At 36.0% G+C, this 14,148-nt stretch overlaps 1 protein-coding gene across 1 annotated transcript in view; it reads left to right on the plus strand.

The window, feature by feature from the left end:
* Positions 1-14,148, plus strand: part of LOC135214277 (guanylate cyclase 32E-like) — a gene marked incomplete at its 5' end in the record, with an annotated part of 104,568 nt that overhangs the window by 18,082 nt on the left and 72,338 nt on the right. Inside the window, 1 exon segment of the mRNA XM_064248398.1 lies at positions 5,177-5,363. Coding sequence (XP_064104468.1) covers positions 5,177-5,363 — 187 coding nt within the window.

Below are 14,148 nucleotides of genomic sequence, written 5' to 3' on the forward strand. Positions count from 1 at the left end.
AGAGAGAGAGAGAGAGAGAGAGAGAGAGAGAGAGAGAGAGAGACTAATTCCTTCAAGGCAGCGCAAGAAGAGGAATATTGTCCGTGCATTGTTGGGAGCGAACGCCTCAGTCCGGGAGATCGATCCTAAAGGGGGGCGGGGGTCACAGTTTGACCTAATACGACCTTTCCATTTCAATCGGGACCCATTCACGTCCCGGACAAGTGTTCAGGACAATGGCCGTTGGCGCTTCAGTGATGTGCTAGCTTATTCGGGCGCCTCTCTCTCTCTCTCTCTCTCGCTCTCTCTCTCTCTCTCTCTCTCTCTCTCTCTCTCTCTCTCTCTCACTAGACTTTATGCTATGACCTTTTATCAGCTCTCTCTCTCTCTCTCTCTCGATCTCCTCTCTCTACTCTCTCTCTCCTCTCTCTCTCTCTCTCTCTAGACTCTCCACTAACTATGCTGACCTTATAGCTCTCTCTCTCTCTCTCTCTCTCTCTCTCTCTCTCTCTCTCTCTCTAGCCTTTATCCTATGACCTTTCAGCTCTCTCTCTCTCTCTCTCTCTCTCTCTCTCGCCTCTCCCCTCACTTTCTAGATTTTATGCTATGTCCTCCTTTCTCTCTTCCTCTCTCTCTCTCTCTCTCTCTCTCTCTCTCTAGGCTTTATACTATGACCTTCTAGCTCTCTTCTCTCTCTCTCTCTCTCTCTCTCTCTCTCTCTCTAGACTTTTTGCTATGTCCTCCTATCACTCTCTCTCTCTCTCTCTCTCTCTCTCTCTCGATTTTATGCTAGGTCCTCCTATCTCTCTCTCTCTCTCTCTCTCTCTCTCTCTCTCTCTCTCTCTCTCTCTCTCTCTCTCAAAAATATGCAAAAACCTAAAAGAAGGAAGAGGATGTAAGTTCAACAAAAAATGTAAATATATGCACCCTGTAGCCATGACTCATAATCAATCAAATAATCAGTTAAAATTCAAAATAGAAAAGAAACAAATAAAGAGAGGAACAAAGAACATGAGGTGAAGGAAAAAAGCAAACCATCACCGCGATATGGAGTGTCAGCAAAGAATTTCCAAGCATCAACTCCAAGATACTACAGCTCAAGAGATAAACACTGTATATACGATGCTAGGGGATGGTGCAGATACAGAGAAAATTGCAGATTCAGACACAAAATGAATAATTATGAAGGAAGATCAAATATTTTGGAAAAGTTGGATTTTTTAATGTCAGAATTTCTGGAAATGAAGAAAATAACAACATACCAGAACAGGAAAGAGACATGGGAAAATCCTTATTATTACCCATATTAAATGAAGGAGATAACATGCAAACAATCATAGTGATGAATGCGCAGGGTTTAGTTACGAGTAACTCAAAAAGAAAAATAGAGTACTTAGAAGAACTAACCCAAATTGAAAAGAAAATAGATATAATGAATATAAGTGAAACCTGGTATTCCCAAGAGATGGTAATGATGATCAAATAAAAGGGTTCAAAACTTATAGATCAGATAGAAAAAATAGGAATCAAGGGGGAACTGCGATATATGGGAAAGACCAAAAACAAGTAAAAATATATGAGAAATATAGTAACTCAGAATGTGAACTAATAGTGGTAGAATTTGAACCTGAAAAATTAATGAACATAGTAATATATAAACCCCCTAATACTAAAGAATTTGACACAATAATAGCAAAATTGGATGATATATGTAGAAATCACAATGACTGGACTATTCTCCCATCCGGAGACTAACTTTCCTTTCGTAGACTGGAAAGAACGAATAGGAGATTGTGGTTGTATTTATACATATAAAAAAGAGAGTAATAGTAGTGCAGAAGATAAGAGGCAATTCGGAAAGCTATTAGATATGCTACTAGAATACAACATTCAATAAATAAATCACCTGAAACAAGAAAGGAAAATACTTTAGACCTAGTATTTGTGAACGAGGTGAATTATGTTAAAGAAATAATAGTTTATAATGCAAGTATTTCAGACCATAATGTCATAGAATTAACAGTCCATTCCAAAGCAAGTGAAAACGGAGTTAAGCAAGAAATGAAAAAGTGGGAAGGATATGGAAAATACAACTTCTACAGTAAAAATGTAAAATGGTCAGAAATAAATGAAGAATTAAACAAAGATTGGGATAACATTTTTGTAAGTGATGATATAAAGGTAAATACAGAGATATTATATAAAATAGGGAAAATAGTGGATAAATATATACCGAAGAAGAAAAGTAAACATCAGTCATGCATACCAAAAGACAGAAGGATCTTCTTCTAGAAAATCAGAAAGTGGAAAAAAGGTCTTGTAAGAGAAAAAAAGGTATGGAAAGTGATGGAACTAAAAAGTAAGATAGAAAAAGCAGAACAAAAGATTATACAATCAAAAGAAAATAAAAAACGGGACTTGGAAGAAAAAACCCTAATAAATATCAAGCAAAACCCCAAACTATTGTACTCGTATGCAAAAAAGATGAATAAAAGAATAGAAATAGGCCCTCTAAGAATTGAAGGGAGATTAACGAATAAAAAAAAGGAAATATGCAACATATTGGCAGAAAGATATAAGAGAGAATTCACTCCTAGAATTGATAATGAAGATAATGATACAGAAATAAGGGATGAAAATAGTGAATATTTATCAGACATAGATATTAATGAAGCCGATATTGTGCAGGCTATTAATGAAATTGAAAATGGAGCTGCTGCAGGGCCTGATGGTGTTCCTGCTATTTTGTTAAAGAAAGTAGTTCATTCTATCGCAAAGCCACTTGCAATATTATTAAGACAAAGTGTAGATACAGGCAAGATTTATGATGAGCACAAATTAGCTTATATTACCCCTACTTTCAAAAGTGGATCAAGACTAGAGGCAAGAAATTATAGGCCTGTGAGTCTGACATCACATATTATGAAAGTGTATGAAAGGGTAATGAAGAAAAATATTATGAAACATTTAATAAAAAATAATTTGTTTAATATAGGACAACATGGTTTTGTACCCGGAAAAAGTACACAAACCCAACTGTTAGTCCACCATGAGAACAATTACAAAAATATGAAAAACAGAAAAGAAACAGATGTGGTTTATCTAGACTTTGCAAAAGCTTTTGACAAGGTAGATCATAATATATTAGCGAAGAAAATTAGAAAACATAATATAGTGGACAAAGTAGGAAGATGTTTAAAAGAATTTTTACACAACAGAAAACAGATAGTTATTGCAAACGATGAGAAATCGGATGAAGCTAAGGTAATATCCGGTGTGCCCCAAGGTACGGTGTTCACTGCATTACTGTTTGTTATTATGATTGCAGACATAGACAGTAATGTTAAGGACTCGGTAGTGAGTAGTTTCGCTGATGATACAAGAATAAGTAGAGAAATTACTTGTGATGAAGACAGGAACATGTTATGCAATGATCAAATAGCAGTTCTATTGGCAAAATGTAAAGCAAAAATGGGAATGTTGTTACGGCACTTCAAAACAAGAAAAGCTGAACACATGATTATGTTTTATAAAACGTATGTTCGTAGTCCACTTGAATATTGCAATATTATATGGTAACCACACTATCAAAAGGATATTGCACAAATAGAGAGTGTACAAAGGTCCTTTACAGCTAGAATAGAAGAAGATAAGGATCTTGACTACTGGGAAAGACTACAATCTTTAAAATGATATAGTCTAGAAAGGAGAAGAGAACGCTACATGATAATTCAGGCATGTAAACAGATAGAAGGAATTGCCGAAAATATCATGGAGCTAAAAATATCAGAAAGAGCAAGCAGAGGTTGATTAATAGTGCCCAAAACTACACCAGGAAAAATAAGGAAAGCACACAGGACACTAATCCACTACTCGCCAGCATCGACAATGTAGCGTCTATTCAATGCGTTGCTAGGTCATCTGAGGAATATATCAGGAGTGAGCGTAGATGTGTTTAAGAATAAGCTCTACCAATATCTAAGCTGCATCCCAGACCATCCAAGATTGGAAGATGCAAAATATACCGGAAGATGCACTAGCAACTCTCTGGTAGACATTAGAGGTGCCTCACACTAAGATACCTGGGGCAACCCGAACAAGATGTAAGGTCTGTAAGGTCTGTAAGGTCTCTCTCTCTCTCTCTCTCTCTATCTGTTAATCAGTACCGATGTCCACTCACCCAAAACAAGTCGCAGAGAATTGCGCATTTCCTTTGCGCAATTCTGGACAAACTTCTATCCATCTGTTCTTCCATCATATCTTCCCAATAAAAGAAGGGATCGTGGAAGTTCTTAAGAACTGCCTCGCTGCTCCCAAGTTCCTATTAATCCTGCGAATCACGCGAAGAGAGGATTATGTATTTTGTGCCCATCCCTGTTTGGTTGCCTCGAGGCTCTATTTTTACGTTTGTCGCATCAACTGATTTGAGAAGTTTAAATATTTCTCTGATTCTAACTCAACAAAGCAAAATTGAAGAAAAACAGTACAATTACCACTCATATTTCTATAATGTTGAATTTCATGCAAATGAGCCTTGAGCTTTTATTGTGGGTCTCCTTGAAGGGGAGGTGGATTAGCTCAGAGAGAGTGAGAGAGAGAGAGAGAGAGAGAGAGAGAGAGAGAGAGAGATGGCAGTGACTCATTTCCAGAGCTTCACGATGACAGTTATTCATTTCCAGAACTTCAGGATGGCAGTTATTCATTTCCAGAACTTCATGTTGACAGTTATTCATTTCCAGAGCTTCACGATGACAGTTATTCATTTCCAGAACTTCAGGATGGTAGTTATTCATTTCCAAAGCTTCATGTTGACAGTTATCCATTGCCAGAGCTTCATGTTGACAGTTATTCATTTCCAGAGCTTCACAATGACAGTTATTCAATTCCAGAACTTCATGTTGACAGTTATTCAATTCCAGAACTTCACGATGACAATTATTCATTTCCAGAACTTCAGGATGGCAGTTATTCATTTCTAAAGCTTCATGTTGACAGTTATTCATTTCCAGAGCTTCCCGATGACAGTCATTCAAAGATCTAACGCTTATTCTTTATTCTATTTAATACAGAACTATCTTATATCAGTTCCTGTTCATTCAAAGATGGACACCTATTCTTTATCGTTCTTCGAACGCTCAACAGCCTATTCTGTATTTTCACCCCCCTCTCTCTCTCTTTTTCTCTCTCTCTCAAACAGGTGACCTTCTTCTACAACAACTCCCCGGACGAAAACTTCAACAGGGTGGCAAGGACCATCGTGAGGACCCTCCCCCGCCACAACATCTCCATCCAGGCGACGAGGAGCTGGGACGCCACGTACCACCACGGCTATGATCGGAACCCCTTCGTCACCATGATCAGAGAGACCTACATGGATTCCAGAAGTGAGTCGTGGCTCGAAATCTTATTAGAAGCCTTTGGTTTTCTGTTGGTTTGTTTTTGGGGGTGAGGTGTCCTCTTTTGTGGGGAAGGGCCTTGGCCTTGCATAATCCCGAACTGTAAACGAGTACTGGGCCTTCCCTGATAAGGCAGGACGCCATATCTTAAAAACTAACCATATAATCTTCTTGGAAATAATCTTATTTTTATGTTTCCCACACCCAAATTAACCTAACCTAACCCAACCTAACCTAACCTAACCCAACCTAACCTAACCCAACCCAACCTAACCTATCCAAACCGAACCTATCCCTACCCAACCTTACATAACCTAAACCAACCTAACCTATCCAAACCGAACCTATCCCTACCCAACCTTACATAACCTAAACCAACCTAACCTGACCCAACCCATCCTAATGTAACCTAACCCAACCTAACCTATCCCATCCTAACCTCTATCCAAACCTGACCTAACCTAAACCAACCTAACCTGACCCAACCCAACCTTACATAACCTAACCGAACCTAACATATCCAAACCTAACCTATCCCAACTTAACCTAACCTGACCCAACCCAACCTAATGTAACCTAACCCAACCTAACCCAACGGAACCTAACCTATCCCAACATAACCTAACCCAACGTAACCTAACCCAACATAACCTGACTTAACCCAACCTAAACCAACCTAATCTAAGGTCATAGCAAAAAAAATTAAAAACTGGGATTGGTGCAACACTAGTATATACATCTCGGGAATTTAGCACGCGGATACATCCCTTGGGGCATCTTTTGGCATCTGGGTGCCAAACGTTGCACCATTGGCCCATGGTGGAAAGTTTGACAGAAAGATGCTTACCTGATGCCAGGGTATGCGGTGTGGTCTTGTCACATTGCCTTCATATTCAATTGATGTCAAGACTAATTGTACTCACTAGACTTGGATAGCTCTGTTCATATCTTGATTCAGCACAGGAACCAAACACTGGTAGTATTCATATGTACACAAAGCAGACTTTGGGAGATATATTTTTGGTGATGCACAAACCAATTTTGATGACTCGGTAACTGTTTGCAAACCAGACTGGCTGTCTGGAATTGTGAATCTATTTGCTGGAATACGACCTTCTTTAGTTTATATATATATAATATATATATATATATATATATATATATATAAAACATATATATATATATATATATATGTATATATATATATATATATATATATATATATATATAGATATATATAAACTAAGTAGATAAGGCATTTTGGAAGTTAATAAATAAAATCCCGGCTTCATATAATTTTTCTTTTCGATCAAAAAAAATGACTGGCAAACGAAGATATATATATATATATATATTATATAATATATATATATATATATGATATATATATATATATATATATATATATATATATTGGACAGGTTCAGGACGTGTTGTTAGATCTGATAGAAGGAAAAGTTAAAACCTATAGGGCCTGTTGTTTGTACAATCTGCGAGTGCCAGAGAGAGTGAGAGGGAGAGAAAGGGAGAGAGGGCGCGGGGTGGTGGGGTGGGAGAAGGAATTCAAGTAATCCTCGCAGGGGAGAAGCACAGAGGATTAGCCTTGATAGTTAGGCTTGTTGCACAAAGGGCCCTGGAATGTGGGACGAGTTTTCCCTAGGGCGTCGTGGGCACTACTGCTGTTTATTCGTGTGTGTAATTGTCTTTTAGTTTGTTTACTTTCATTTCCCTGTACAAGGAAACAATTGTGATGGCTATTCATCTGTCCGTCCGCACTTTTTCTGTCCACCCTCAGATCTTTAAAAAAACCCTGAGGCTAGAGGGCTGCAAATTAGTATGTTGATCATCCACCCTCCAATCATCAAACGTATCAAATTGCAGCCCTCTAGCCTCAGTAGTTTTCGTCTTTTTATGTAAGGTTCAAGTTAGCCATGACAGGGTTTCCGTCCCAGGTTCCGTCGTCACTTCTGTTGTTGTTCCCGGCGGCAGTAATTACTAATTACCACTCACAGAAGGCGATCATAAGAGGAAACAAAAAAAGGGCGTTCCTGAGCTGCTAATGAGGGAAATTTCATTTTTATTTACCATCAGTAATGAGTCATTAGTTAGCCTCTCTTCTCTCTCTCTCTCTCTCTCTCTCTCTCTCTCTCGGCCCCAGAGGAATGAATGCACCGCCCTTCTTTCCCGTTTCTGTAGTCATTCCGTTGTAATACTGCTCGAGACGACCCTGAAACAGTTCCCCATTGAATCATTTATACAGTAATTTCGACCTGTTTGATCAATCAACTTTTTAACTGATTTCTCGCTCGTCTCAATAGCTGATCTCTTCTTTCTGGAATAACGATTCCCTTCTGCGACATCTCTCAGATGAACACATTAGTGTTCTTTGGAATTCGGAATATCCCCTGTGGCCTTGTTCCAAATGAACAGGGTTCGTCGTCTGGATAATAATAATAATGATGATAATAATAACAACACAGGTTTTATTTGCAAATAATGGCTATGTTTTAATTTGTATAGAAGCTTCTCTCTATTCTTCCTGTGACTGATTTTTCTTCTATAGTCAAATTTGCTATTAAAACGCCAAATGGGGGGATTCCTTTGGCGTCTTAATAGACAATTTGATTTACAGGAGAAAAGTCAGCCATAAGAAGAATAGAGAGCAGCTTCTATACAAAATAAAACGCGGCTGACGTAGCCATTATTCTCAATAAAACATGTATTCATGAAGGTCTTCTTCCAGCAAATAATAATAATAATAATAATAATAATAATAATAATAATAATAATAATAATAATAATAATAATAATAATAATAATAATAATAATAATAATAATAATAATAATAATAGCATATTTATGGCTGCATAGTTTCATGCCCTGGATATGTACTGACAGAGTAACAAAGAAGTGCTCTCTCTCTCTCTCTCTCTCTCTCTCTCTCTCTCTCTCTCTCTCTATATATATATATATATATATATATATATATATATATATATATATGTTATATGTATATATATATATATATATATATATATATATATATATATATATATATATACATATATGGCTGCAACGTTCAAATAGTGTTTTAAGGGCCTTTTTATCTTCATATTATACTGTTGTTACTACAGTAAAAGGAACTACACACGCACACACACACTTATATTGTGTATACTATATATCATCCATACATACATAGGAAGAGATAATAATTTAACCTTAAAAGCTTAAGTTTGTAGAGAACAAGACGCATTATCTACACTTCTTCTTCTTCGTCTTCTTCTCACACAAAGGAAGGGAATCGACCATACAGAGAGAGAGAGAGAGAGAGAGAGAGAGAGAGAGAGAGAGAGAGAGCAATCCAGGCGATTAACCTAATCCCCACCAATCCTCTATCTCATTATGACGACTAAGACTCTCGCGTCTCACTCTTGGACGATTACCATCACACAGGCGGCCCGGTTTAACCCCCGCTATTTAGGGAGCGCGCGGGCGCGCGGTTGTGCGTGTATGTGTGTATTAATAATATATATATATATATATATATATATATATATATATATTTTTTTTTTTTTTTTTTTTTTTTTGTGCGTGTATGCGTTCAGTAAGAAGTGAAATACTAATCTAACATTCCGACAGTTTTGATAAAAGAAAATATAATAATAACATATCATTAACCACCGTAAGTCTCGTAATCAAGTCCTGATGGTGATATTCATTTTGAATAACAAGTCACTAGACGTCCATTCGTCTCGTCATTATTCTCACTTTTGATTAGAAAAAAAAAAAATGTCTAATTTGTTGTGGTGTGAGGCCGGAGAAACATTAAGCCGTCACACGTCGACCCCGCTCTCTCTCTCTCTCTCTCTCTCTCTCTCTCTCTCTCTCTCTCTCTCTATCTCTCTCTCTCTCTCTCTCTCTCTCTCCATTTATTACCGGGAATTGCGCAAAGCCTTATACAGATTTACAGAGCTACGTAATTAGCTCTGCATATATGCAATTTCTGCGAAATATATTTGCGCTGGTGTATATTAGCAAATCCAGAGAATATATTGGGAAATAGAAGTTGTTCAGGGGTTACCTAAATGTCCGTCTCTATAGATAGATATTCTATAGACGGAGTCTCTAGATAGATATTTCATAGGCGGGGAAACGTTTCTAGATAGATATTTCTTAGACGTGGAAACGTATGTAGATAGATATTTCATAGACAGGGAAACGTTTCTAGATAGATATTTCATAGATGGGGAAACGTTTCTAGATAGATATTTCATAGACGGGGAAACGTTTCTAGATAGATATTTCTTAGACGTGGAAACGTATGTAGATAGATATTTCATAGACAGGGAAACGTTTCTAGATAGATATTTCGTAGACGTGAAAACGTTCCTAGATAGATATTTCATAGACGGGGAAATGTTTCTAGATAGATATTTCATAGACGGGGAAACGTATGTAGATAGATATTTCATAGACGGGGAAACGTTTCTAGATGGATATTTTATAGACGGGGAAACGTTTCTAGATAGATATTTCATAGACGTGGAAACGTATGTATATAGTTATTTCATAGAAGTGGAAACGTATGTAGATAGATATTTTATAGACGGGGAAACGTTTCTAGATAGATATTTCATAGACAGGGGAACGTTTCTGGATAGATATTTCATAGACGAGGAAACGTATGTAGATAGATATTTCATAGACGGGGAAACGTATATAGAGAGATATTTCATAGACGGGGAAACGTTTCTAGATGGATATTCTATAGACGGGGAAACGTTTCTAGATAGATATTTTATAGACGGGGAAACGTTTCTAGATAGATATTTTATTAACGGGGAAACGTTCCTAGATAGATTTTTTATAGACGGGAAAAGTAGATAGATAGATATTTCATAGACGGGGAAACGTTTGTCGATGGATATTCTATAGATGGGAAACGTGGATAGATAGATATTTCATAGACGGGGAAACGTTTCTAGATAGATATTTTATGACGGAAACTATCTAGATAGAGATTTTCTACGGGAAACGTAAATGATAAGAGATAGATAATTTCATAGACGGGGAGAAACGTTTCTAGATAGATATTTTGTTTAAGAACGGGGGAAACGTTTAAAGATAGTATTTTTCATAAGACGGAAACGTATCGAGATAGATATTTAATAGACGGGGAAACGTTTCTAGATAGATATTTTATAGACGGGAAACGTATCTAGATAGATATTTCATAGACGGGGAACATTTCTAGATAGATATGGTGTAGACGGGGAACGTGTATACGTCTATTTTCTGTGTATGTGTGTGTGTGTCTGCTCCTTCTAGAATCTAGACAGACAAACAGTGCTGGGTAGAGAGATTGACAGGTAGTGTGTACGTCTATTATTTGCGTGTGGATTTAATCCTTTTAGAGAGGAAGGGGGGACGAGAGAGGAGAGAGAAAGGGAATAAAAATTAACTTTAAATAATCTTGTGTTCTGCCATATTACCAATCCTCTAATGAGCTGTCGATATTTAAATAAAAAGGAGATTTTTTTCAGTGACTTGATAGACAATGTATTGAACCCTCGAGACTACCAGGATCCACATTGAAGATATTAGGTATGGGAACGCGAGGCTCTTACGACTATCAATAAACTTCGCATTAAAAAAATAAAATAAAATAAAATAAAAAGCTTTATAAGGGTGATTTCAATTTCGTCTTCGACCTACACTTACGAGGGTTTCTAGAAATGGATCCAGAGAGAGAAGAGAGAGAGAGAAGAGAGAGACGAGAGAGAGAGAGAAGAGAGAGAGAGAGAGAGAGAGAGAGAGAGAGAGAGAGAGAGAGAGAGGCTGTTTCCAAATGTTTTGACATTGTACGGAAGACATCAGTTTTCATTTGAGGGGAAAATAGTAGCCGGCCGGCTTGAGGCGGGTACAAATGAAAAATATCTCTTGAGAGGAAATATTCGTGAATATTAGTGTAAAGGAAGAACAAGAACAAGAAGAAGAAGAAGAAGAGAGAAAATGGAAAATACATTATCTAAATGGTTTCTATTATTCAGTTTCTGAACCTGTATGATTGTATTATATATATATATATATATATATATATATATATATATATATATATATATATATATATATATATATATATATATATATATGCTAAATGTTCGTTCGAGACTTTGAGTCTCATCACCTTTGCTGTAAAATATAGAAAAAATATTCAAAGTAAAACAAGACACAGTATTTATATATATAGAGAGAGAGAGAGAGAGAGAGAGAGAGAACAAACGTAAATTCCCTGCGTGATTTTTATATTTACATCCACGTCAATAAGGCTGCCTAGGCAAAGGGAAATAAGTTCATTTATTTTTTTTATTTGAGAGGCCGTATTTAAAAAAAAAAAAAAAAAGTAGGCTTGACGCAGCCTGGCTCTCTGAATTACCTACCGAGAAGGCTTTGATGCCATTGATTAACTTTTCCACGGAGAGAGAGAGAGAGAGAGAGAGAGAGAGAGAGAGAGAGAGAGAGAGAGTCTCGTTTACCAAGCGTAAACATGAGCGAGAGATTGTTTATGTTATTCTTAAACCATAAATTCTCGTTAGGAAGGCCACACACACACGCGCTGCCATCTGAGTTTGACAAATGACATATTTGACATATTTCCCGAAGAGGAATGATGATATACGGAGGCGATATTCCCAACGAAGTGAAATATTCATGTAAACAAATAAAAAAAAACAATAACTAATATTTGCGATTCGTTTTTACTGACGTTGAGCAAATAAAAACACGGCAATATTCCAACGAAGTGAAATATTCGTGTGAACAAAAAAACAATAACAAGGAATAGTATGAGCAGCCATTATTAGCCCGCGGATATTATGACACATGAATATATCTGTCGAATTCGCCATTCGTTTTGACTGACGTCTGGTATCGAGATACCGACATAGATACGACATCGTAGCGTCATAGACGTGTGTCGTACTTATTATATGTACGTAATTATTCTCGTTAATGCTTATACACGAGAGAGAAATATGTATGTCGCGCGCACTTCTGTTTACGTTCTTCTGCGCTTCGTACAACATACTATCTTTCCTCTCTTTTCCTGCGTTGCCTCTTGTTTTCCTGAGATATATAGTACTACTTTCGTGCCAAACAAGTCACTCTCTTGATTACAATTCTTTGACAGAAGCTTCACTTTTTTAAGAACAAAAATAATAATAATAATTCCTAGTGTTAACAGTCGCCATATATACACACACAGACTATGATATATAATATATATATATATATATATATATATATATATATATATATATATATATATATGTATATATATGTATAATATTATATATATATATATATATATATATATATATATATATGTATATATATATATATGTGTGTGTGTGTGAGTGTGTGTGTGTGTATTCAACTGGTCTGTCACCACATGCATAATCATACAAATGAGTGAAATTAAACATATATACAAGCATTAGTACATTAGATCCAAAGAAACAAGTTCCCCCCGAAAATAATAATAAGGGAAACCTCGGCGAGATATAACACAATATTTCCAGTTCCGAGAGAAAGTAGTATTTTTTTTTTTTAACCGAGGAAAAAAAAAGGTTACCACTGAAGAGCCAAACAAATCCTTTGAACTCGTGAGGAGGACTGAGGAGGAAAGTAGGATGTTTTTTTTAGAAGTCTTAAAAACTAAATAAATAAAAAATCTAAAAAAAAAAAATAAAACCCTTTCGGTTCGTGAGATTCTGAGACATTTTTCTGAGGAAATCCAATTCAGAGACTGAGCTTAAACTGACTTTTTTTTAGGCAATTTAATACAATTTCAATTGAATTTTTAATGCAAAGAAAGAGACATTTGCTCATATGATACATTTATCTATTCTACATTTTTTTGAAACTCATAAAAAATGTAGAATGGATAAGTGTATAATTTGAGTAAATGTCTTATTTTAAGCATCTAAAAATTCCATTGAAATTATGTTGTTGCCAAAAAAATGAACTGAAAATATCAGTGTGGTTATATTAAATTGAAAATAAAATACATTGAATATTATTTAAACAGTCATTTGAGAGATACAGAAATACTTCAACCAGCTTTCTGGAAATTACAAGTAAAATTTAGACGCTTTATTTTGTAGTAAAGTTGGGCTTTAACAGAATATTTCAGTCTAGAAAAACCTTAATAAAACAAAACATTCTGTGGTAGGAAAACCTACTGAAAAAACCTATGCAGTCTATGAAGACACAATTAATCATTTCTCTGAATATGTCTGTGCCAGATATTTCAGCCAAAAGTGAGTTTTTTGTTCTTGAAAAAAAAAAAACAATAAATGCTTTTGGTGGGAGATTTCGGATATCTCTCTCTCTCTCTCTCTCTCTCTCTCTCTCCTCTCTCTCTCTCTCTTCTCTCTCTCTTCACAACAGCTACACTCACGAGTCTTTGATGGTAGTCGCGGGCAAGAAGGGCATAGGGAAAGGGATTTGTCTATTTATTTATCTTTTTTTGTTTTGTATACTTCTAAGAGAATTAAAGTATATGTAATTTGTAATCAGTGTCTGTCTGTGATATATATATATATATTATATATATATATATATATATATATATATATATATACATATATATATATTATTTATATATAAAGACGAATTGCACGAGGGAATAAGAAACACGGAAGTTCTGGAAAGGCCTTTCGATTGTTTGTCCTTTTAATGAGTAAAGAACAAAGGACAAGCAGTCGAA

This window comes from Macrobrachium nipponense, chromosome 45, assembly GCF_015104395.2.
Source record: "Macrobrachium nipponense isolate FS-2020 chromosome 45, ASM1510439v2, whole genome shotgun sequence".
Taxonomy (NCBI): domain Eukaryota; kingdom Metazoa; phylum Arthropoda; class Malacostraca; order Decapoda; family Palaemonidae; genus Macrobrachium; species Macrobrachium nipponense.